At 54.9% G+C, this 25,836-nt stretch overlaps 1 protein-coding gene across 1 annotated transcript; it reads left to right on the top strand.

Moving 5' to 3' along the window:
* The first annotated feature begins 1,714 nt into the window (after nucleotides 1-1,714).
* EMX1 (empty spiracles homeobox 1) lies at nucleotides 1,715-23,484 on the top strand. The gene is made up of 3 exons (XM_012750207.3): nucleotides 1,715-4,134; nucleotides 9,989-10,173; nucleotides 20,031-23,484. Exons 1-3 carry the CDS (start codon nucleotides 3,615-3,617, stop codon nucleotides 20,196-20,198), a joined length of 873 nt encoding a protein of 290 aa, XP_012605661.1. The 5' UTR covers nucleotides 1,715-3,614; the 3' UTR covers nucleotides 20,199-23,484.
* Nucleotides 23,485-25,836: the final 2,352 nt, after the last annotated feature.

Genomic DNA, 25,836 nt, shown 5'->3' on the forward strand with positions numbered 1-25,836 from the left:
CAGGAGATGGGAACTCTGAGAACATGGCAGGGGAGTGGAGAGGAGGGAGCTGGACACGTGTGGAGTGAAAGGTAAGCAGCCCACAGATGTGTGGAATGTAGGGTACTCCAGCATGAGGGAGGCATGATCAGCCTCCTGTCTCTGGAAGGGCTCAGCAGTTTGGGCAAGAGGAGCGGAAGAGTAGGGAACGTAGGTGGGGGGCTCACGGGCTTGGGTTACAGTGGGCAGCTGAGGGTGAAGAGAGGAGGTATTTATGTATAAGATCAGCTGTAGGGGATGGTGGTAGAGGGAGACGTATGAGAGTTTGGGAGGGCAGGGGAGGTGGCACAGGAAGAGACTAGGGTGTAGGTGGAGGCACGATGCTGAATCCAGAACACAGTGGTAGGCTTAGAGACCCCATGAAGGTGACAAATTCTCTTAGCCTCCTGCAGGGGAAGCGACAAGAGAGAAGAGGCCCTAAGGGGAGCGGAAATAAGAAGAAACCAGGCAAGAGATAAATATATGCAGAGCAGAGGAGGGAAGGAAGGAAATTAGGGAATTACAGGAGAGGAAATCAAGAGAAAGGGGCGTTGGGAGAGGGAAAGATGGGGGAGGATGAAAGTAGAACTCCTATCACCTAGCAGGAATGGGGACCTGCAGCCTCAAGGCCACATGTGGCCCTCCAGGTCCCCAAGTGCAGCCCCTTAACTGAATCCAAACTTCACAGAACAAATCCCTTTATTAAAAGGATTTGTTCCATAAAATTTGGATGCGGTGGAGGGGCCACACTCAAGGATCGAGAAGACCATATGTGGGGCGGTAGTTTCTCCCCCCCATGGGAAGCGGGCTGCTGCATACCCGGTGGAGGTGGAATGGAAGTGGAACCAGGGCCAGGCCAGGACTACTGGGCTGCCCCAGCACAACCCAGACAGTAACCAAACTCAAGTTATTGATCCTCTGTAGTCTGTTTCTTCATCTGTAAAATGGGGTTAATGACAGACAGCTGGGTATCATGGTGTTTCAAAAGCACAAGGGAAGGTAGGTGTTACTATTAATATAAAGGTGTATGATTTAGATACGAACATGTATTCCCAGAGCCACAGGCATGAAAGGGGAAGGGGCCAGTGCAGAGGCAAGTCTAGGAATGGTAGGGTAGATTCCAGGCTCCTCTATCTGCCCAGCAGAATGAGTTCGCGTACACTGCCCAGCTTCGCGGTGGGTGTAGGAGGCGGCGGTCTGCGACTGGACCGGTGAGATTCATTTCCTGGTTATGGTCAAAACGCCCTGGGGCTGGGTTCCCCTTGCTCTTGGTTCCAATCTTCTTCGTAGCCCCGGCGTTTGCTCTGTCGCCGCTGAGTGCAGGCCCAGGCAATGTTTATCCAACTGAACCCGCGTCCCTGCCGGTAACTTGCTCTAACAAAACCCCCTGTTATTTCCTTCAATAAGGAACGAAAATCTCGTTCGGTGCCTCTGTCCAGCTTCGCACCACCCGCCCCCTTAGTGATGTGGCCTGGTCGGGTCCTTGTCCCCAACTTGTGGGCGCTTCCCCTTTCCAAGACAGGGTGGGAAAAAGAAGGAGAAAGAAGAAAGAAGGGGAGGAAAAGTCGGGAGGAGAGCAGGGAGGCAGGAGAGGGGAAAAACAGAGAGCCTGAGACAGAAACCGGAGAGAGGACGAGATCATCACCGACAGCCGGAAAGATCCAGAGAGCCAGCGAAAAGGACACAGGCGCTCGTCACGGATTCCATAACAAATTTCTTCCGAAGGTGTTTCTGGGACGCCTCCGCAGTGCCAGGCCCTGGGTTTCCCAGGACGCGAAGGGCTACTGGGTGCGGTCGCCTCGCCTCCCCTCCTCTCGCCATCTCCTCCCCACCTAGCCCAAGAGGGCCGGAACGGCTTCGGCGCGAGGGGGCTTTTCAGAGCAGTGGAGTGGAAAATAGACTTTAACCCGCTTTGTGGCGGCAAGAGCTCCCGGAGCGCTCTCCCGGACCACGGCCCCCGGCGCTCAGGCGTGCCACTGCCAAGACCTGGCCTGGAGTCCCCGCAGAGCTGCGCGGCGCGCAGACCTCTTGGGCTCGGGGCTCCGGAGGCCCAGCCGGATCTGCGCGCCTGGGTCGCGCTCCAGCCACTAGGATTGACCCGGGCAGCGGCGAGGAAGCGGAACTCTCTGCGGTCTCCTCCCCGCGGGGCGCTGGCCAGGTCCAGGTCCAGGTCTCAGCCTCCCCACCGCCGCCCAGCGCCCTCCTGAGCCTCCGCGAGGTGTTTCCTGAGGCCTGGAAGGTCCGTGTGGAAAGTTTGCTGAGTGCTGGTTCGCAATGGCACCCGCCTTCTCACCCCCGGGAATTAGTGCTCGAAATGGAAGCTGGCTGGAGCCAAGTGGTCCGCTGCTTCGCGGGTGGAAGGCGAAGGTCGAGGGAGGTCAGGCTGCCGCTGCGTTTCCAGGGCGGCTGGCGGCCGCTCGGGGACCAGCCCGGGCTGCTTGGCCAGCAGCAATTTAAGACACAGTGTCTTCCAGGCCCTGGCCCGGCCCGGCCCGGCCCGGCCTGCGGACCAGAGAAGGCGAGGACGGTAGACAGCCCTGCGCTGAGGCCCGCCGTTCTAATCCGAGCCGGCCGCGGCTCCGTGGCTGGGCAAAGGAGCTGCTTGCGAGCCCCAAGACTGCGGCCTGAGGGCTTCACGGGGTGGCTGCTCCGGAGGCTTCTCCCGCGCTGCGTCCCGCCTGTTCCCTTGTGAAAAAAAAAAGTGTCCCCTTTCCGGAGCTGTCCCCCATGACATCCAGAAAGCGTGCAAGCTCAGGAACAAGGCCGCACTATCAGACCGCGGCTCGGGAGACCGATCGACGGTGGGTGAGTGGGAGGGTCCCAGAGGCCAGGCGAGTAGGGAGCTGGTTTTCGGTAGAACCTATTTATTGGAGCCCGAATACCCACCCTCTGCTCGGATCCAAGTTCTCTAAGAACAGAAACGACATCCTGGGACAAATGGGAGAGAGTTCTACTGAGTTACACACCGGGAGGGGGGCTGGAGTTTGTCCCAAAGCCCCAGGCCCTTCGGACGTCTTCTTCAGCTCCCGCGTGGATTGAGACGGCTGCGGCGGCCACCAGACTCAGCTAAAGGGCAGAGTTGCGAGGAGAAGCCAGTGGCGAGAGGGAAGAGGCCTAGATCGCCCGGAAAAGGTTCCAGTCCTGCTTTTGCCTCCGACTGCGGGCTCCATCCCCACCCGCCGTCCCTCGCCCCGCCCCGCCCCGCCCCCCACCTTGGGGCAGGTGAGCGGCGGCCAATGGGCGAGCGCGGGGCAGGTGCCGGCTAACTCGCGCCTCGCAGCGCTCGGCGGCCGAGGCCCTGCAGGGCAGTGCTGGGAATATCCTGGGCTGAGGTCGGTCCCGCGGGACTCGGAAGGGTGGAAACGGCTCAGCCCTCCGGCCGTAGAGGCAGCACAGAGCATCGCACGGAGCCCTCGCCTGTGCCGGCGCCGGGAGCTGCCCGCTCCGCCGCAGCAGCCAACGCGCCCGGCTGTGCGCGGTGGCCCGACTCCGCGCTCGCTCGCTCACACACCCCTCGCCGCTCGGCGACTGGCTAGCCCGCCGGGGCCGAGAGCGAGCGGGCGGGCGGGGGAGGTGAGGGGTGCGGGTGTGTGTGCATGTGCCTGGCTGGGTGCACACCCCGCACGGCGGCGGCGCCAGGACGCGGAGCGCTCCCCAGAGCGCGGCTGCCTCAGACAGCTCCGGCGGCTGCGACCATGTTCCAGCCCGCGGCCAAGCGCGGCTTTACCATAGAGTCCTTGGTAGCCAAGGACGGTGGCACCGGCGGGGGCACTGGCGGCGGGGGCGCGGGCTCCCATCCCCTGGCGGCGGCCGCCTCCGAGGAACCGCTCCGGCCCACAGCGCTCAACTACCCTCACCCCAGCGCGGCCGAGGCGGCCTTCGTGAGTGGCTTCCCTGCAGCAGCCGCCGCGGGCGCCGGCCGCTCCTTGTACGGTGGGCCAGAGCTCGTGTTCCCTGAGGCCATGAACCACCCCGCGCTGACCATGCACCCGGCGCACCAGCTGGGCGCCTCCCCGCTGCAGCCCCCGCACTCCTTCTTCGGCGCCCAGCACCGGGACCCTCTCCACTTCTACCCCTGGGTCCTGCGGAACCGCTTCTTCGGCCACCGCTTCCAGGGTGAGTGCCCACGTTGTGCCCGCCGAGGCGGGCGGCCGGCAGGCGCCCGCGCTGTGGCGATGTCGGGGAGGCTCGGGGGCGCGCAGGGCTGTTCAGAAGTTGTTGCCGAGAAGGCTGCGGGTTGATTCCTAAGCGGGGAAGAGCCATGCGGGGTCCACCCGCGCCGCTGCCGAGTAGGTCTCCCTTCCGGGGAGCCAGGTTGGGACCTCAGGCTTTCGTAGAAACGATGCCTGTCCGGACGGCAAGCCCAGGCGCATCCCTGGAGCCTCGCCTTAGCCCTCCCCTCGGCCTGCCTTATTCTCTCTCCCGGCTGAGCTTGTCTCCGCTCAGAGAGTCCCGCTCCCGCCGCCCTCCCTTCGCCCCGGCTTGACCCGACACCATACTTCGCTCGCACGTCCACCACCGTCTCCCAGGGATCAGCCCTCACTGGCGCCCGGGCAGGGGAAAGTCCATCCGCGTGCCTTGGCTCTGTGAGAAGCAGGGGCAGCAGGGAGGGTGAACCGGAGAATTAATGTTCAGTGTGGAGTGCTCCGCTGTCTTGGGATGTTTCTCTGCAACCTTGGTCCGACTTCTCCGAGTCACACGTGTCTCTCCGACCCAAGAAGGGGAAGGTTTGCAATAAGCAAACTGGCTTCCTCTGTTCCTCGCCGCCGCCACCCGGCCCCCAGCCGACTACTGGGTCACCGACACCACAGTCTTCCCGGGCGGGAGGCGGGGGCAGAGGGCTTTTAAGGTCGTAGGTAGCCAGTCCTAGCTCCCTAGTTTGCAACCAGTTTGCTAATGATGATCCCCCACTGGCCTTAGGCGCGCGCGCGGGCGCGCGCGCGCACACACACACACACACACACACACACACACACCATATCAATTATCTGACTTTCCCGAAGAAAAGAGAGTTGCATTTGTTGGAGTTCGTTTTCTTCCTTGAAATTTGCTAGAGTTTGTCTTTCTTCTATTCGTTTTGAAGAGTGGCCTTGATTTGTACAGTTAGTTTACAGTTTTATTTTGTTAGTGTAGAGCGGCCCTCGACCTCGTGAGGTTCCACGGCTCAGTGCTAGGTAACGCGGCTTTTAGAGAAACAAATGAAAAGGACATGGCTGGAGCTTCAGCTCCTGGAACTAATGTGACAGTAAGCTACGTCCGCACAGTCAATTAGCTGTTTGGTACAATTATTTACATGATTTTTAAAATGATCTCTTGAGGCTTTGGCTAGAGTTGCTGGCTGTCACAGAATGCCACTTTCCCGGATCCTGATTTGTCATACCATTTTCTCAGTCCCACCTGGCCAATATGGATACTGACCTGGCAGATCCCACACAACCAGAGAAGGTAATTACTTGAACAAGAATTTGCGTAGGTAGACTTGTCTTCTTCAGGGATTTAAAAGATTTGCCCAAATCCAAATCCGGAAAAAAAAATGCCTACGATGTCAGTCGCTTTGGCAAGAGTTCTAGTCATTTAAAATCAATGTTGACTGATAAAATGAGGTTTTATTTTAAATTGAGCAAACTACCCCTGTCGTTTGTGGGCTCAATCCTCAGCCTGGCTCTCACAACCTGGCGCCCATGGGCCAAGTTGGAGTTGTGGCGGTTGCGAGCCCGCGGGCCCGGGCTGCCGAGGGGCCGGCGGATTGGAAGCTGGTGGAGAACAGGCCTCAGAGGAGAGGGATTCTAAGTCCTTTGGCCTCTGGCGGCTCAGATGGTCCGAAGGTGGCCTCCTGAGCCTTGCCCTAGGCTTGGGATCCAATGCCCCAAGCCCTCCGCGCCGGGGTTCACGCCTCTGGGGGCCGAGGGCCGTAGGAGCCTCTAGAGACATCCAGCTCAGACTCTGAGCTTCTTCAACCAGGAGAGGCCGGATAAATCTTCCGCAAAACCCTCTCGGAAATTGTCGCCGATCTCGGAGCCTTCAGTCCCAGCGGGTACGTTATCGAGTTGCACAAACGGTTGGATTTTTCTCTCAAGAACCGAATCTGGACCCACAGATGGAGCCAAGTGTGCCCGCATTTTCGGTCCCGGAAATCCACTGGGCACTGAAGGACTTTTCTGATCCCTGAGACGCTGTGGCTTTGGGGCCCATCATCGCTGCGGAAGACCGATGCGCGCCCAAGCGGCTCTGCGCCCTCCGCTCCCGGCCGAGGCTCGGGTCTAGGAGCCGAGCCGTCCCGGACCCTCGGCGCCGCGTTTTCTAGAGAACCGGGTCTCTGCGATGCTCATTTCAGCCCGGTTTTAATGCAACAAACGAAACCCTACACGAACGAAAAGAAACATGTCTGCGCTCTGTGCGCAGCACTCTTGGGCGGCGCGGTCCCGGCGCCGGGCTGTGGCAGAGGAAAAGCGAACGCGGAATGGTCGGGACCTTGAAGCTCCCAACGCTCTGGAGGCTCGAAGAGAAGGAGCCAGCGAAGACCAGAGTTGGCCCCATCCGGTGCTATTTTCTGGAGATCCGGAACTTTCTGGGCCTGAGAGCAATGCCTGGAGAGGGCTGTGGAGACTTAGCCCTCCCGGACCCGGGACGGTAATGGGCAGATGCTTCAAAGGGCGCCTTTGTTCCTGGCAAGAGAAGCGGGATTGAGGTTATCTCTGCAGCCTGGCCCACTTCTCTCCGTTCTAGCCCCGGGCCCCTCCATGCCCAGCCATCCAGCCGATCCCCGGGTCGGTCTCGGTCTCTCCAGCAGGGACCGCAGCTCGATCCCAGGGTGCTTCGCATCCCCAGCCCCTACCTCCAGCCGCCTCATTCCTGGGAGTCTCTAGTGCTATTTCCCAGACACTGCTTTGAAGGGGCCTGCTGAGAGAGGCTATAGAAATAGCGTAGGGGTGGGAAGGCCAAGAGGAGGGGGAATGTTCAGTTCCTAGCTCCAGAGAAGGCTATGCCAGTCCCTTTCCACTTTTCCACCTGTGCTAATCAGAAAGTGACAGTCTGTTCTCACAGTGCCGAATTACTGTGTCCAAACAGTCGGTACCCCAGCCCCAAGTTTGTTCTGCCTTGTGGTCCAGTCAAGGGAAACTGAACCCCCAGTAGAGGTGGTTCAGGCCCCCTCCCCACCGGTGAAGAGGGGTCCAGGTACACAGGCACCTAAAGTACCACTCCTGTCCTTACAAAGACATGTAGCAATTGTTCTATTTCTCAGGACGGTTGGTTTTGTACTAAACATCCTCTTTCTTACAGGGAAAAGTCCTGATTCTTTTGAAATCAAGTAACTTATCAGCATCTTGAATAATTTTCCAGCCTCGTTTCTTTGAGATTGGTCTAGAAAACAGCTATGTTTTCGCACATGCATGTGAACACAAAATGTGGGATCCATACTGTCCACCATAACAGGACATTACAATGGACTGCAGCCAATTTCTCAGTGGGGTAGACCTCAAGCAACCTAGCATTCTCCTAAAATATCCAGACTTGAGACAAAGGAGCATGTATGTCAGGAGAGAAGCTTGTTGCTTTCATCTCTACTCTGGGTTTATAAATACAAACAGCATTCCACCACACAGGTGACTGACACATACCACAGAATCACAAAACAGCCACCAAGTCTCACACACTGGGGCAGACTGCAATTCTGCTTTCTCAGCCACAGGCTGCCTTCACCACTCTGCATCCCATTCACACACACCTATGGGGCCTTTCCACACTGCAACCACAGTTTTGACCAGGTTGGGCCAGGCAGGTGGGCAGCTGAGGCCAAACCCTGGGAATGCTAGGATGGATTAGCTTTCTCTATCCCTCCGGTTCATTTGTCCAGAGGAAACCACTGTTGGAGCTTCACCAAGTCTCCAAATGATGATGTTGTTTTCGAAGCAATTTATTTTAACACCATCAATAAGCATTTGCTTTCCACCCACCTTTCCCTGGCCTACCACACTGGCCCCTACCCCGAAGACTTCATTCCTCCTGTTCCCCCCTGGAACAGGCTCTTCATTTATCTGCCATTTACCCCTCTGTGCCAGACCACCTCCCCTGAAAATCTATCCTTTCTACCACACCGAGTTAAACTTCTTTTCCTTCAGTCAAGCCTGAGGGCCCTGGGCCTTCTCCCACCTCAAATGACCAAGTGGGCAGGCCGTCCCTCTTCCATCTCCCTGTGATGTTATCCCTTTTTTGGCAGCACAGATCCAGCCACTTGAAATGGATAAGGTGACTGGAGGTTACTGACTTGCCTCCAACCAGGCTTTAGCCCCTCAATCCTAGGCAACCCTGCTCCTCAGAAATGCCATCAGTAAAGTTGGCCCATGTAGGTATTCAAAGCCCAGAGACTTGGAGCAAGTACAGTCAAGCAGTTTCCACAAGTAAAGGGACAAGAACAGAACTTAAGTATCTTAGAGCTTAAGCAACAGCATCTCAATTGTGTGCTTTTGTTCCACTTAATAGATGTTTTCAGAGATGGGAGATCTCAACTGAATTATCCAGATGATTGTCTTAAGAGCAAAACATCAGGTCAGAAATTGAGTCAAACCAGTGACCATCTCTGAAAGAATTAATTGGATCAGTCAATCTCAACAGTTAATTCTGTCAAAACATTCCATCTAAGGCTCTGTGTTGTCGGTGGTCAGGGGGGACTGTTATGTGCCCTTGCATGAGAATCCATGGGTGATGTTGTCAGGGCCTGTTTCGAGTTTTAGCATGTGCAACTAAGCCAGAGATTGCATGAGGGCCTAGTGGGGGGGGGAGTCTTTGAGACTAGGGTTGTGGGTGGAAGCTTGTTTTGGCTTTTGTAGTTCCTTACCTGCCCCCTCTTACCCAGCCTCATCCAGTCTGGTGTTAGCCCCTACTCCTGCATATGGTAGCTGAGTCCCCATCATGGCCATCATTCACTAAGGGACAGTCACACTCTGAAAATCCTGTACAGTAGATGGGAGGAAAAGACAGTAGGGAGGTTGGAAGATATATTTACACATGTCCATGCAGAAACCAACATATCTCTATATATTGGAGAGATAGATGACATCTAGATATTTATACACATATTTCTTTAGCATGGAACTATTCAGGGATGAAACAGGGCCTTTTCCCACTAGAGAGAGCAGTTAGAGTCACCTGAAGGTGGTGGTGGGGGTACCCAAGCAGTTGGGTCTCCAGACAGCCAAGGCCTGGGAGAGAGAGGTGGGGAAGGGGGAAGATGTAGCCTGACTTTAGACCTCTGGCTGCTACCTGGACTATTGACCTAGCTACTGGCCTATTTTTACCTCTTGCAAGGTAGAGCTGGGCCTGTTGGCAGGAGTTTTCAATGGGTTAGTACTCTAAGCATTTAGATGCAAGACTGGTTTAAGCAGGTGTAAAGGGATTGCTCCTGGGGAATCTTCCAGTTCCTGAATCTGAGTTTGGTAAGGCTGTGCCTTGCAGCCCCACTGCTCCCCTTACCACCTTCCTGACACTCAGGTTTGCCTCTACTTTTGGTCCTCCTTGAAGGAGATGCTTCCAATCTGTTAGTTAAAAGCTGATCTGGGGCCTGTGGTGGGGGCATTGCCTCTGGGATAGGGAGATTAAGGGAGCCAAGGGACTTTTGCCACACCTTGGCCTCTTCAGAGGCTTCTGGCAGTGTTGATTTCGGGCCGGTTGGCTCCTCACCAGGCCTGGGCCCACCTCTGGGCCCAACAGAGTGATCCTCGGAGCTGGCGCTGTGATTCCCAGCAGGGCAGCTCTCAGAGTGTGGGGAGGTGTTGGGGAGCAGGGTGGACTTAGGGAACGGTGGCAAAAGGGCACGGGGAGAAGTGTGGAGGGTGTCAAGGAATGGAGAGGGTGGCAGAGTGCAGGGCGTGCAGGAGGAGGGCAGGAGGCCGGCCTTGGCCCGGCTGCAGCTCACTGCGCCCCTTCTCTCTGTCTGTACCTGCGTGTGTTGCCATCGGTGGCGGGGCCGCAGCGAGCGACGTGCCCCAGGACGGGCTGCTTCTGCACGGCCCCTTCGCTCGCAAGCCCAAGCGGATCCGCACGGCCTTCTCGCCCTCGCAGCTGCTGCGGCTGGAGCGCGCCTTCGAGAAGAACCACTACGTGGTGGGCGCCGAGCGGAAGCAGCTGGCCGGCAGCCTCAGCCTCTCGGAGACGCAGGTAATAATCACCCCGAGCCCGCCGTAGGAGAGGGCGGACGCGTGCGGGAGCGGCCCCGAGCCTGCCCCCAGCCCAGCTCCGAGTTCTCTCCCGCCAGGTTCCAGAAGTTCCCAACTTCCCGCGGGCTCGGCGAAGCCGGTAGTTAGAGCCCCTTCCCTCCCGTGGTGTTTAGCCTGCTGAGGCCGCAGCACTTTTGTCAAGCCACTAAGGACCCAGCAGGAGGCAGAGTAAATACAAACTCTATCCTAAATCTGGCTCCTAAATCCCTTCAGGAGGGGACGAGCTTACCTGGAGGCAGCTGGCCTCCTCGGGAGCGGACAGCGCGGGGCAGCGCCCTGTCCGCTGGAGCCGGTCTCAGCTGGGATTCCTGCAGCCCTCCCCCGCCACTGTGCTGCGGCGCGCCCAGTCCCGTCGGGTGTCCTGGCCTTCCCCGCACTGTCATCGCAGCTGTTCCTGGGCAGAGCGGGCAGAGGCCTCGGCTGCCCTCCAGCCTGTGTCCGCCTGTGTCGTGCGGGGAGAAAGCCCAGGTGTCCTCGGGCTATCAACGTCAGAAGCAGAGGGGCTTAGCTAGGGAAGGGCCAGCCCCTGCTTGGGGTCTGAGGGTGGCACCCATCCTGGCGCCGTCGGACTGGAGGCGCTCGGGAAACCATGGTGCGCGCGCGGAGCACCCGAGGTGCCTGGGCATGGTGGGAAAATGGGCTCTGGGCACCAGGGGCTGCTCTCAGTCACTGGAAGGGCTGTCGAGTAGGGATGCAATACATCACAATGGTGTCAGGGTTTGAACCGGGTGAAATTATAATTACCATGTAGTATTTTTGTAATTGATAATTAATTTAAGAAAAAAATTTAAAGATTTAGATGAAAGTTATAGGGTGGCAGATTTTGGTTCATTGTAAGTAAAGACTTTGCCTTAAATAAATGCTTCCCGGAAGCGCTGCCTAAGCTTTTGGTCCAGCGGGGCCAGCGGGGCGTGTTGGAGTAGCTGAGCGACCCTCCGCCCAGCTGCTGCCCTGGAGGCGGATTTCAGCGTCTGGATGGGCCTTGCGTTCTGCCAGCTCCCGGATTTACACCGCCCAGTAGCTCCCATCCGGCTGACATTTCACCTTCCGCTCCCCTTCCCTCCTGGTCTCGCCCCTGCTATACCACCGTCCCCCCTCACCAGTCCCAGGCCATGAGAAGGCGCCCCGCTTGGGGGGCGGCCTGGGCCTCCCATTAGCAGCGAGGTAGGAAGGGGGCCAGGTGGGGGCCAGACCCCAGCTGCATCCCCAGCTCCCTGTGGCCCACCTCGCTCTCTCCTCCTGTCCCATTTTGTCATCTATGGCAGTCATATCTGTCAGATGCCCACTTAACAATCAACGCATTGCTCCTGGCTGTGCGGCAGGACCCCTGCGTCTTCAGATTTGCTAGCTGGGCTGTTCTAGCTGCAGAGAAAAAGCTTACAAAACAACGGAGCTAATTTTAAAAACGTTTTAAAGAAAGATACGTTTAAAAAAATAAATTAGTAAAATAACACCCCTTTTCCCTCCTGGCAAACTGTTTTAAAATTATTGTTTAAAACAAGGTGTCAATTTAAGAATGGTGTTTATAATTAACTTCATTTAAAAAGTAATATTTATTAAATTTCAATTTCAGAAGTGTAAGAAAACAAAAACGGTTTATAATCCCACCACCCACAGATTAACACTTGTTGAAATAATGTCATTGTTTTTAAACTTTCCATTTTTTAGCTCAGCGAGAGCATTTTTAATTAACTTTCTTTCTAACTGAATGTAGCTGCCTGTCAATATTTGTTCCTAACAATGCCAGTTAGTAAACGGACTGATTGTTTCTTTCATTTTTATTATGAGATGTTTCAAACATATATTTAAAACAAAACCACATAGAATAATGTAATGTATCCAGTTTCATTAACTATGAAAACTCAGAGCTAATCTTGTTCCGTCTGTAAATGAGCTGCTTTTTGCATATGGAACATAACGGCAAAAAGAACTAAGGGAGGTTTGAGCCTGAAGAACCTCCAGTGGCGACTGTCTTTCCAGGCAGGGAGAGAGATGGACTCAGGCAAATGTGATTTCAAATACCTGCTTCCCTGCTGATTGTGTGACCCTGGCAAGTTACTCAACCTTTCTGAGCTCTGGTTTCCTCATCCTGAAAATAGGTTGTTTATGAATTAGAAGGCACCTAATATGGACTCAAATAATATTAATCCCCAGTCCCTTTGTTCCCTTTGTTTAAAGCAATACGTTAAGTTAGTGGTATAATAAGATCCCAACCTGGGTGTCCTCTTAGTCCAGTGTTCTTTCTGCCACACCCAGTTTCCATCATCAGATTTGTCTTTCTGTTGCCCTCATAACTTATCACTTGCACCCATATAATTAACCAAATATCCACTTCTCAGTATTTACCAGGCAAGCTTACCTGTCATTTCCAGCTGTCAGCTATTTGTCAAGCATCAATTATACCCATTAGCCCCGTAGCATGTATTAATATTTCTACTGTGGGTATCTACATTTGTCTCTCAGAGCTCTCCAATGTGTCCCTCACAGATAGCTGTTTTGTAGCTAGCTTTACTTCTGTCTGCTCTCATTAAACTGCCTCCCCTAAACTGGTTAATTTATAGTTCCTGTTTTCTATTAATTATATGTTCTTCTTCTTAACAATAACTCCTATTTACCCATCTGTTGATTAACTCTTTATCATCTATTTATCTTCTGTGTGTCCACCATTCATCTCAAACTTCCACCTCTATAGAGCTATTTAGCAACCGACAGATAGTATATTCATATGTCTGCTAATGGTTATCTGTTATCTTATTGGCTGTAGCTTTGTTTTTTCTCGGGGCATCAGTTACTGTATCTGTGAGATCGAATGACATGAATTCCAGGGTTCTTTCTAGTCCTGAGTTTCTGTGGCTCATCTACATTCTATTTCTCTGTGTTTCTGTATAATCCATCCTTCATGCTCTCTGAGCTCATAGTATATCTCCTACCTATCACAAGATGCATTGAACTTTACTGTTATTATTCGTTTAATCATCTGCCATGTCCAGACATCAATTGATAGACCAGCTGCACCCATCTCTCAGGGAGATCTTCATATACAGATTCCAGGATTTCCCCAGGAGATTCTCTTAGGAAGTACAAGATGGGGTCCAGAAAAGAGTTTTGAAGAACAGCTCTCTGGGCAATTCTGGTGAATAACAGGCCTGAGCATCTTAGCTCTGGAAGGCAGAGGCCATGCCTGTCTATTTCTCCCAGGGCCCACCTCAGTGCCCAGAATGAAGTAGATGCTCAGTAAACATGTATCAAATGAATGGGCAAATTTCTCTTGATTCCACCCATACAAATGTTAATGTTATCAGTCACCCCCCTTGCTCTCTGCTTTCACTGCTCTCTCTTTGTCCCTTTCCTTCTATCTTTCCCTTGCACTTTCACAGCTGATTATTGATTCAGATGATGCAAGCACCAGTCTACAGATAAAATTTCAGGGAGGGTTAAGCAGATCAGTGCGTGGGTGAGCTCTTAATCCATAGCTGAGTGGTCTCTGTACTCCCTAAGCTTCAGCATGAGGTGCTGGGAGGTATGCAACCTGAGCTACTTTGTTGGCCTAGGGCTGTGTGTTTAGTAGGGAGTGGGGTATTTGTGCTGGGATGGCCAGTGGGTCACTCTAGGACGTGGAGGGAGGGGCCCTGGGTTCTCCCTTCTGGTTCTAGTTATTTGTTCCTCACTGGTATGGTACAGCCTTGGAGTTTGACCAGGAAGGCGCCTATCTAAGCTTCAGTCCTGGTGGCTGGTTAGGTAGATCTGGGCCTGGCTCAGATCTGAGCCTCAAGTGCAATGAATATGTATAATGGGTATGTGTAACGTGTATGCCCACAATGTCCGGCACATATGGGCTTAGTGTGGTTGATGCCCGAAGGTCAGGTGATATCATAGGCACATGTTAGATGCCATTAGGCAGTCGCATGACATGGATGGAGTTCAGCTTGCATACTTCTCTGTGTGTGTGTTTATGTGTGTGGGGGGGCATTGGTTTCTGGGCGTGGTGGTGGTGAGAGAAATCATATGGTTGCTTCAGGCTGATTGATTGGTCAGTGTTTCTAACTGCCCCTCCTGCTCAGAACAGATCAGAAGGTGCTTCTTGGCCGGACGCTGTGGCTCACGCCTGTAATCCTAGCTCTTGGGAGGCTGAGGCGGGCGGATTGCTCAAGGTCAGGAGTTCAAAACCAGCCTGAGCAAGAGCGAGACTCCGTCTCTACTATAAATAGAAAGAAATTAATTGGCCAACTGATATATATATATAAAAATTAGCCGGGCATGGTGGCACATGCCTGTAGTCCCAGCTACATAGGAGGCTGAGGCAGGAGGATTGCTTGAGCCCAGGAGTTTGAGGTTGCTGTGAGCCAGGCTGACGCTACGGCACTCACTCTAGCCTGGATAACAAAGCGAGACTCTGTCTCAAAAAAAAAAAAAAAAAAAAAAAAAAAGAAGGTGCTTCTTGACCTTGCCTGGCCTTGAGGTTAGCTGAGCTGTAAGGGAAAAGGGCACAGAAATGTGGTCTTTGCCCTTTGGAGATTCCTCATTTAGTGGTGAAGGCTAAATGCAAAGCTTGCACACTTGCAGGACATGCACAAGATAAGTGACTGGAGTCCCCTTGAGGTCACTGCTGTGGGCTGAGGTGGGCTGCTTGGGCAGAGGGCTCCCAGGAGACCTCAGACCTGGAAGGTTTGGAGGGATGCCTAGGATTCTAGGTTGGAGGGAAGGAGAGGGTTTGAGGTAGGCAGATTAAGACAGAGCAGGAGCTGTCAAGTCCAGCCACAGTTTGCAGCCTGAGAGCAGGGAGGGAGGTCTTGGGAGGCAAGAATGTATGGTCACCCATCCATGGGTTTTTTTCCCCCCAGAGGCATGGAAAGGAGGCTTCTGGGGGGGGAGTCTCTTCTCACTCTGCTCTTGGAGGGATGGATGAGAGGAGATATCCAAGTGACTAGAATTTTAGGGCAAAATCAAGGGATCTTTTTTACTTGCTCACTGTGTGTTCTGGGATGCACATATCCCTTCTCTAAGTCTCAACTTGGCTCCAAGAACTTCTGCATCTCTGATGTCCCAGGAGTCCTGTCTGGTGGGGTGAGGAGGAGATGAGGGGTATTGGAGTGGTTCTGTGAGAAGCTGGGATAGGAGTATGGTCCTGGGGTGGGAGGCAGGTGAATTTTGTGATATCTCCCTGAGAGTGAGGGTGAGGGTCCAAGGTGAGCTGATGGCTTAGGAAGAGTTAGGGCCATGGTTGGTGGGGAGCTGGAGGTGACCTCAGCTTCCTGGGGCAAGAGTTGAGCTGAGCATGGCATTGGGCTTGACCCTGGGAGTGGGAAGAGCTCACATGATGAAACAGTAGGAATGGATCCCCAGGGGAGAGGGCTGGGAGGAAAGTAGGCTGAGGGATGACTTGATTGATGTCTCTAAGCTGCTGTCTGTTCTAAGGACTTTGTCTATGTCAGGGAATGACAGAATAGGAGGATACACTTAAATTAAAGCAGAAGAGATAACAGCAGGACATAAGAGGAACTTCTTATGTCAGAGTTACCAGACTTTATAGGGATATTTGAACTCTTGGAGGACAGGACAGATATTGACTTGAAAGTATGCAGGGTGCTGGAGCCAGACCTTTCCATTTGCGCTGGACTGCACTTGGAGAGTGGTGAAAAAGAAGGAATCCAGACCTCATTCATTCAAAATAGATTATTCAAAAGCACAGTATGATTAGCTGTGAAATATTGGCCGGAATTGTAGTTTGCTTGTTAGTTCATTTATCCATTCATTCTTGCATTAATACATGCATGCCTTCATTCACTAGCGCATCACCTCTGCTCGGCTGGATGACTGTACATGGAACATGTCCTCTGGTCTGTGCGCTGGGACTCCAAAACCGAATAACACACCACTTTGGTTCTCCAGAGTATCACAGTCTGGGGAGGGGGCAGATGTGAACAAATAAGTCAGTGCACATATGGGGTCACTGTGCTGAGACAAGTGATGGGGCAGGTCCCATCTGGGGCCATCTGAGCAGGGTCTTGAAAGCTAAGGAGAGTATTCCAGGTTGGAGGGCTCAGGAGAGTGGAGAGCCTTGGAAGGATCTGGCTTCTCTGAGAAACTGAGGGACATTCAGTGATGTGAGGACTTGGGAAAACATAAGGGACCTCTCCCCACACCCAGAAGGGTCAGGGTTAGGTGAGGGGGTCCTCCAGTCAACACCTCATCTGTGCCTTTGGGGCTTAGAGAGAGGTGAGTAGTGTGTTGGTGTGGGGAGGCATGTGCAGAGTAGCTACAGCCTCCTACAGCTGGCTCCCAAGTTACACTATGTGACCTGGTTCCTTTCTAGGTCCTCTGTCATCTAGGGAAGAGGCTCTGGGATGACCCCAGAGTTGCCTGGCTGGGTTAGGGAGGTCATGGAGTGTCACTCTTATCTCCTCCTACACTCAGAGTCCAGTTCCTTTTCTCTTTCCAAGTCAAAAAACTATCATTATCAGTAATATATTAAAGAAAAGTTACCCATACTTTGGGTACATTTCCTTCTAGTCTTTTTTCCCTGTGCATAGATTTTGTTTTTCTGTGGTTGTGATCACACTGTGCCAACACTGCGCGTCCTGGCTTTTTCACTAATATTATGAAGTCATAAGCATCCCCATTATTACAGTCTTTGTAAACAGCATCTGGACACTCAGCCCAAGGCTGTTCTCCGGAAGATAGCCAGGCTGCCTAGCGAGAGGGTTTACGTCCTTGTTTCTAGAGAGCTGCCTCCTTGACCTCAGTATTTTTCACGGAGAAAACATTCAGAATCACCTTTCACTTGGGTGTGCCAGGAAGCTGCCCCTGGCCTGAAAACATACCCTGTCCTTGAAGTTCACAATCACAACTTTCTTTCTTTCTTTCTTTTCTTTCTTTTTTTTTTTTGAGACAGAGTCTGGCTTTGTTGCCCAGGCTAGAGTGAGTGCCGTGGCATCAGCCTAGCTCACAGCAACCTCAAACTCCTGGGCTCAAGTGATCCTACTGCCTCAGCCTCCTGAGTAGCTGGGACTACAGGCATGCGCCACCATGCCCGGCTAATTTTTTCTCTATATATAAGTTGGCCAATTAATTTCTTTCTATTTATAGTAGAGACGGGGTCTCACTCTTGCTCAGGCTGGTTTTGAACTCCTCACCTCAAGCAATCCGCCTGCCTCGGCCTCCCAGAGTGCTAGGATTACAGGAGTGAGCCACCTCGCCTGGCCCACAATCACAACTTTCCTCCTTTGGGCCAGTGTTGTTGGATGAGGGCAGCATGCTAGGTCCATCCTACTAGAGGCCAATGTGATTGTCAGTCTCCTTTGCAGATTTGGGAGTATGTGTGGGAGGGAGAAAGGAGTAGGAAGGGGAACTCTGTCTCTAGTGTTGCCACCATCACTTGGTGATCGTCCTCGGCCAGCCCGCTTGGGCTCCTCAGGAATAACGCCCCAGCCCTGAGTCATGCACAGGAGGCAGGGTGAGCTCACCCACCCACTGGCTGGCATAGTCACAGCACGCTCCAGTGTTGGGGGCAGGGGCTGGGCTGGCTGCCAAATGGTTGTGCTGAGAACCACCCAGGGCCCAGGCAGCCCTGTGCCCAAAGATAGGTGGGCATGGAATCCAGAGCCCCATGCCCAGAGCATCTCCCCTCCTACCTGAGGTGAGACTCAGGTTATGGGCTTGAACACTGCCCTGGAAATGAGGGAAGAACCTCCTTACCTTTACTCTCCCCATCGAGGCCTGGCAACCCCCCTCTTCCTGGGCCAGTTTTCCTGTCTCCTGCTGGCTGCTCTGTGAGCACTGAGCACCGGCTACCCACTTCTCCACCCTAGCGCTCTAAAATCAAGGCGCAGAGCAGAAGGCACAGCAAAAGCCCCAGGAAGGAGGGACCATGAAGAGGAGCCCTGGGGTGGCTGGGCTCCATGGAGAGGACAGAGAGGAGTATCTGGAAAGGGCATATGAGGGTGGCATGTCCTGGCATAAAACCACCCGTAGGGTCCAGATGTCAGGGCTGCTTCTGGCTGCCACTGCCTGGCCTTGTGGCAAAGCCCCGTGCTTTCCCTCATCTCTGGGAGTAGGGGCTGGACTGGACACTCTCCAAGGAATTGCCATCAGCCCTGCTCAGGGGTTAAGGATCTCCTCTCATCATCATTGCCGCTGCCAAGAACAAGGTGCGCCCTAGCAGTCCACAGCCACAGCCTTGCCACATGCCATCTGTACAGCTGCAGTTGGCAGCACCTACTTGCTTTTAAATGTGTTGTAATTTCCAGGAAACCATCCATGCCTTGTAACCCTGCCCTGTCTGCCTCACCTCCTCCAGGGGCCCTCTGGAGCAAGAGCCCAAGAAACTTCAAGGGTCCCAAGAAACATTTCTCCTATGAATGAGGGACTTAGCCCAGGATCAGCACCCAGGCTCCTCCTGCCAGCTCTAAAGGTAGTTTGGGTGTGGTCCAACTCCGAAAGGCCAAGTAAGGAACCATGTAGGCAGGTGGAGGTGACAGTCCACAAGCATTAAGGCCACTTAGGGAGCCAGGATGAGCCTCCCAGACCATGCATGGGAGGACGTTAAGAGCTGTGTCTTGAGTACTGAGCAAATGCTGAAGGTGGCAGGAGAAGAGAGGGATGGATGCTTAGAAAAGGGACTAAGTCTGGGGAGGCTTTCTGGAGGAGCTGGGCTTAGAATTGTGGACATGCACCTCCTCTCTATTCCTCCCCATCACGGAGGACGCGTGTCCTATCTCTGTTTGAACACCACCCCTCATCTTGTCAGGGCTCTCACTGCCAGATGCAGACGTGTGTGTGTGTGTGTGTGTGTGTGTGTGTGTGTCTGTGTGTGTGTAGGGGGGTGTTACTGTGTTCAAAGAGGAGCTTGACTGTTTCTTGTATGTCCGGTTCCCACATCTGGATGGAGCCAATATTGTGGGGACAGAAGGTCCAGAGCTGTCCCTGAAGGGCAGAATACTGTCCTCGGGTGGGGCCTCAGACCTGCTCCTTCCCGTCCTTGTCTTTCCAAGGAGAACGAGGCCTCTTGGTGGATTTCAGACTGTCCTGAGGAGCTGGCACCTGAGGGATGGGACTCTCCATCTGCCCAGCCTGTACAGCTCCACCTCTGAGGTGGGAGAGGGGAATTTCACATCAGATTGCTAAGAAAGGGTCCCCTGATAAAGGACACTGACACAGCATGTGACATCAGAGCCTCCAGCAGTGGGTTCCGTGGACCTGGGCATGGTCTGGCCGTCCCAGGCACTGCTCTCGGGGTGGACAACACCTCCTGGTTATGAAGCCGTGTCCGCCCTGATTCTTTGTATGGCAAAGAGCATGGGGCCGGCTCAGGAGTTGGTGTCCCCTTTAGGTCCTCTGGGAGCTCATCAGAACTCATGCAATGGGTCACGTGTTCTCTCATTTGCTGCTCACATCAGCCCTGTGAAGGAGCAATCATTATCTCTTCCCTAGAAAGCAGTGGAGACCCGGGTCTGCTGGCTCCCAGAGCCTGAGCTTCTCACCTTTGCTGTGCTGTATCCATGGGAACCAGGATGCCCAGCAGCTCTGGGACCCTTTGTTTGAGAGGGACAGGAGAAGCACCCTTCTCTCTGGCCCCCTGTGTCTTCCTCCTGCCCCACCTCATTTGCATGTGGAACAGCAGTCCTCCAGTCCCATCAGGTGGCAGCTGGCCAGAGGAGAGGAACCTGGCCTGGGAGCCCTGACCCTCTGTAGCCTCAGTTTCCCCATCTGGCTCCAGCTCAGCCTGAGTACTGAGGCCCCAGTGGCTGCTTGGGGGCCTCCTGAGTGTTTCTCTTCTGTGCCCCCTCCCTCCCGGCCCAGGTGAAGGTGTGGTTCCAGAACCGGAGGACAAAGTACAAACGGCAGAAGCTGGAGGAGGAAGGGCCTGAGTCCGAGCAGAAGAAGAAGGGCTCCCACCACATCAACCGGTGGCGCATCGCCACGAAGCAGGCCAACGGGGAGGATATCGATGTCACCTCCAATGACTAGGGTGGGCAACCACAACCCATGAGAGCAGAGTGCTGCTTGCTGCTGGCCAGGCCCCTGGGTGGGCCCAAGCTGGACTCTGGCCACTCCCTGGCCAGGCTTCGGGGAGGCCTGGAGTCACTGCCCCGCAGGGCTTGGAGCCTGGGGCCGCCACTGACAGAGGGACAAGAAATGGGCTGGCTGAGGCCTGGGACCACTCGGCCTTCTCCTTGGAGAGCCTGCCTGCCTGGGCGGGCCGCCATCACTGCAGCCTCCCAGCCACTCTCCATTTCTCTTATCTCCTTTTTGTTTTGATGCGTTCCTGTTTTAATTTATTTTCCAGGCACCCACTGTAGTTCTTAGTGACCCCTTGTGTCTCCCTTCCCTATGGGAATAATAAAAGTCTCTCTCTTAATGACACGGGCAGCCAGCTCCAGCCCCAGAGCCTGGGAGCCTGGGGTGGTGTATTCCTGGCTCCAGCCCCAGAGCCTGGGAGCCTGGGGTGGTGGATTCCTGCTGGAGCAGCCAGTGGGGGCTGGGAGAGCGATCGTGTTCAGGGCCTGGGAGCCTGGGGTGGGGCACCGGGTAGGGCAAGGGCAATTTATTTACTCCTCTTCTTTGTTGGGGGTCCCTGGTCTCCAGCTCCAGCTCTGCAGCAGGAGAAACTGAGGTCAGACACAGGGAAGGACAGCCTGTGTCTCAAGGGAGGCTAAGCCCACGTCTTTCCAAACATATTGTGGGGTGGGAATCAGGCCCAGGTAGTTCAACAGGAGATGGGGGGAGAGCTTCCCTTTTCTTAGGGACTCTGGGGCTCCCCCAGTTGTGGAGAAACCAGAGGAAAGGGGAGCACTGGGGCTGGGTGGAGGGGACACCATTCACAAAGGCTAGCAGTCCTAGCCCTAAGTCCTGGCCCCACCAGGATGCTTATCTGTCCTTGGAGAACCCCTGGGCAGCTTGAAGCTTCAGAGACAGGGCTTGAGGCTGAGCCTGCAACCAGTCCCCGGGGACTCAGGGCCTTCCCAGCCAGAGAAAGAGCTACAAAGCAGGGCCCACTGAGTGGGCCTTTAGTTCATCTGCCCTTCAGTCTGTCCATTTGTCTTTCTTGTCATGTATTAAGGTTTCCTGCCTCCTGCTTTCCTAAAAGTCTTTCCCTTATGACATTCCGGACCTGTCCCGGCTTCTTCCCTCCCACGTGCTCCCTAACCCTCTGCTCTTTGGCCTCTGCTCCACCACTCTGCTGATGCTAATGGCAGCCACCAACCACAGTCACTGGCCACCCCCTTGTGGCTGAATTCAGCCACCTCCCATCTGCCTCTGTGTTCACCTGCTTTCTGGTCTGCGGCCACACCCTCCCTCACTCCCTTGCCCCCTCTGCCTTCACTTTGGTACATTTCTGACATGTCTCCCCCGGCCCCTCTGAGTTTGTCTCAGTTTTATCTATGCCTCATTCCCTCTGTCCACTCCAGGGTCAGTCCTTGCTCCTCCTTCATCCTCATTGTGTCCTCTGCCCAAGGGTTCACATCCACTCTTTGGCTCCCCACTCTGTGTCTTTAGCCGACTTCCCCCGCGCTGCAGACCCACCAAGCCCGCGCCTGCTGCACCTCGGGCCCTCAGCACCTCACGCCCTCAGCACCTCGCACCCAGCAGGTGCACAGCTGGACTCAGCCCCTGTTCTTCTTCAGGACTGCCCACCTTGGCACACAGCATTAGCCACGTATACTTTTTCCCGAGGTAGAGGAAACCCGGGAAGCTTCCTCAAGCTTCCTTCCTCCTCCCCAGTCCCATCCATTCCCATCTAGTCTGTTGAATTGAGACCAGCTTCTCAACACCCCCACCCCTGTGCAGCACCCCAGTTCCCCCTGCCACCCGCTCAGCCTGGGTCTGCTCCTTTGTGGGGAGTGGGGACATAAGGAGGCTTCTGCAAACGTCAAGGATGAGGCCCACATCAAAGAAGGCCCTCCATAAATAGGATGGAGTTACCCTTTCCCAAGCCCCTCACTCTTTCCCACCCTTGACCTCTCCGGCCTTGCTCCCGCTGCCCTCTGCTTCTGTCCCGCCCATCCCTGTCCCTGAGTGAGCCACTGCTTTTCCCTGTGCTGTGCCTTTGCTGATGCTGTTCTTCCCACCTAGAATTCCGGGGAGCACGCCGCAGGTGCTTGAGCGTGCTGAACTCATCGGAAAGATGTCAAAGGTCCAGCCTTGTTGCCTGGGCCACATGCAGGGATCCAAGCACACAAGGTCCTTCTGCTGGGAACATAGACCCAAGTCCTGCGGAGACTCTCAGCATCTCTCCCTACTCTCTGCTCACCTCACTTGTGTCCAGTCAATGCTAGAAACCAAAGGGCTTCGTCCCATCCCAGTGCCCCTCCCCCTCCACCAACCGGGAATGCATCCCTCACACCTTGAAACTCCCAACCTGCATAAGTCCAGGTCAAGCCGCACGGTGACTCACGTGTTCGCACAGGTGGGGTGAGGGTGAGAGGAAGAGTCGTCCTGTAGGCCCCGGTGGGGGGCAGAGGGGTGACAGCCTTTCCTCTTGAGATCCTGTCTCATTTGGTGGGGGGTGGGGGTCCCGGAAGATCACAGCCGAGCACCCCCTGTCATCCAAATACAGGGCTGGAAAGGACCCAAGGAAACCTGCCAATCTTCCTAGGCCAGGCCTGCGAGGGGGGGCGGGGAGTCCCTGCTGCAGTCCCATCCATCCCCCATGTTGTGCCTCTCCCCGCAGACGGTAAATATTGGTGTTGTGACTTCATTAATAAAGGCTTCTGTGAGCCTGAAAAACATGGAATCAGGATGAACTATTTTCTGAGCTGTGGGCTTGCCAGGTTTGCTAATTTGGGAGTTTTTGGGCCCTCTCCAGGGAACAAACCAAAGTCTCTCTCGAAGAGACACAGATGCAGCCGAGAAGGGAAGAAGACAAGGACTGCTGCTCCCTTCCCTCCCCCTGTGCTCCTCCCACCTGGAGAGCAGGGCCCTGCTGGGGCAAGGACAGTGGACACTGGCCTGCCAGTGTCCTCAGCATGTGGGGGCTGCCCGGCCAGGCCTTCCCCGAGAGCTCCTGGTCTGCCATCCCTGTTGCTGGGCTGGCCTCCTGGGCCCTGCAGACTCGCCTGGGCAGAGGTATTCTGAGCACCTGTAGGACACCAAATGGCACGCTGCCAAAGTAGGGGGAACGCAGGGGCCTTCTTAACTGTCACGGCCTAATCCACGTGCCTCACCTTCAGGGACTCATCTTTACACATCTTGCCCATGGAACTTTCCAGAACCAGTCCCCATGGCCTTCGCAGCAGCATGGCCTGTGCTCGTAGCATCTCTGCACTTGGCTTGCGCCAACACTGCTCACAGGTGCGGTGATTGCTTCCCGTGGGGTGTCGGGGAGTTGTCACCAGGTGAACTGGGCTCTGCCGGGGCAGGAGCCGGCAGGGCCCACAGGGCTCTCCCGAAGCCCCTGCTCCAGGGCAGCCGTGCAGGGGAGGGGAGGGATGGGTGGCCAGCAGGCTGAGCGGTGCAGGCCCAGCCAGCTTTCCTGTCAGACGGGCGCTGCCAAGGCGGAGCCAGACATCGGAACAGGTTTAACCAATTACCCGAGCGCCCCATCTGCTGTCTGGGGGGTGTGTGAGGGTGAGTGCATGTGAGGGTGCTGGAGTGTCTGGGAGGGCTGTGGGCGTGCGTGCGTGTGACTGTGTGGGTGTGGGTGGGTGTACGGCTGTGCATGCATGTGGTTGTGCGTGTGTACCTTGGGGGACTGCACGTCCCAGACACACTCCCTCATTTGTCAAAGACCATGGCTACCAGCTTGCGATCTTCCTGCACCCCAGACCTGGGGGTCTACATGAACAACCCACCCAGCACCCCAGCCTCTCTTTCGCTCCTCTCCCCACCACCGTCTCTCAGGGCCTATCAGAGCCCAGAAGTGGGCCTTCTCCCAGTCGAGCATCCAGATGTCCTTGGCTGTCAGGCCACAAGCTCTTCCCGCTCACTTGCTCACCTTTCCCTCTACATCAGCGTGGGACCTTTTGGGGCCCTTCTGGCCACGGCTCCTCTGCTCCCTCTCCAATATGCCCTGTTCCACTCATCCTTGGTTTCACCTGCCTGGGAAAATCACAAGCCTGCTGGACCCGCTGTGCCACCTGCCCTTACAGTTGAGTCCATGAGGACATCAGGCAAGCGTTCGGGATGGCACTCCTCAACATGTGGGGTCCCAGCCTTAGCTGAGACCTCGCCCCAGTGGACACTTTGCAACAGTCACATGGAACCTTCAGACAGGGAACTTCGGGGAGAGTTCAATACAGGAACAATGAACATGTTTTGGGAAACCCATGAGGGGTGTTGCAGTACTCCAGGGCCAGTGACAATGAGGAGGGAGTCCGTATGGCCCTGAGGCCTGAAGAGGCAAGAGTCAGGAGCAGTTGCCGGAGCCTGGAGAAGACAGCCATCGGGAGAGGGCCCAAGACAGGAGCTGCGGCCTTCAGTAGAGAGAGGCCCATGATAAATCCTCTTCTCCAGGCCTCCATCATCTTGCTGGTGACTCCCAGTGGTGGAAGCCTGAAAGCAAGTGCACATGAGGCAGCCTCCAGGTGCAGAGAGCAGGTGGAGAGGGGTGCAGAGCAGATGTGGGCTGGGGGTAGGGGAAGCAGCTTCAGCCTTGACTTTCACTCTCAACCCCACGCTGCCTGTATCTAGCCCTTCCCCTTCTCCTGCCCCCTGCTACCACCTGCCCCTTTCTTTCCTTCTTGCCCAAGAGGACCCTCCCCCCAATGCCCCCACCCCCTACCTGGGCTCCAGATTCTGCAGGGTGCTCAGTTTTGGGTTGTTCTTCCCCTTTCCTTCCATCACCGTCTCTTCTGGCTCTTGCTCAAGAGTCTCCCTTCTCAGCTCCCCCTCAGCTCCATGTCATGTCGTGCCATTGCTCTTTCCCTGACCAACTCACAGCCAAACTTCATTAAGGAATTACCTCTGCTGGCAGCCAGTGGGAGTCCTACTGCTTCCTCAGCCTGTGGACATCTGGCTGTTGCCCTGACCACACTCCACCGAGGCCATTCTCTCCACGTCCCTAGAGGGACCCGCCTTGGTCTTTGCCTTCTTCAACTCTCAGCACCAGTTAAGTAATGGGCAACTCCTGCTACATGAAGCACTCTCATCTCTTGTCCTCAGGGATACTACGCTCTCCTTGTCTTCTTCTCACCTCTCGGACCAGTGTGCTAGGGCTGCCATAACCACGTACCCAGACTGGGTGGCTTCAGCAATGAACTTTATCTTCTCACAATTCTGGAGCCTGCTCGTCGGAGGTCAGGGGTTTCTTCTGAGGCCTCTCTCCTTGGCTAGGGGACAGAGACTTCATGTTCTCATGGCCTTCTCCCTCTAGCGTGTCTGTGTCCCAATCTCTTATTCTTATGAGGACACCAGTCATAATGGATTAGAACCTACCCTAACGACCTCATTTTAACTTAATTGCCTCTTTGAAGACCTATCTCCAAGTACAGACACATTCGGCAGTCCTGAGCATTAGGACTGCAACATATGAGTTTGGGGAGGACACGTTGAGCCCCTAACACCTCCATCTGTGGCTGAGCTTCCTCGGGGCCTCCTGTCTCTGCCCAGGCCTCAGAGGTGGGCAGAGGCCTCAGAGCCTCAGGGCTCCATCCTAGGTCTTCCCCTT

This window comes from Microcebus murinus, chromosome 3, assembly GCF_040939455.1.
Source record: "Microcebus murinus isolate Inina chromosome 3, M.murinus_Inina_mat1.0, whole genome shotgun sequence".
In the NCBI taxonomy this organism is placed as follows: Eukaryota; Metazoa; Chordata; class Mammalia; order Primates; family Cheirogaleidae; genus Microcebus; species Microcebus murinus.

What these genes read in the sequence shown, in the direction of transcription:
- EMX1 (XM_012750207.3), top strand. Translation starts at nt 3,615, where the DNA reads ATGTGCCTGGCTGGGTGCACACCCCGCACGGCGGCGGCGCCAGGACGC. An exon ending in CTTCGGCCACCGCTTCCAGG is followed by an intron (nt 4,135 to 9,988) that starts GTGAGTGCCCAC and finishes GCGGGGCCGCAG; the next exon opens with CGAGCGACGTGCCCCAGGAC. An exon ending in TCAGCCTCTCGGAGACGCAG is followed by an intron (nt 10,174 to 20,030) that starts GTAATAATCACC and finishes CTCCCGGCCCAG; the next exon opens with GTGAAGGTGTGGTTCCAGAA.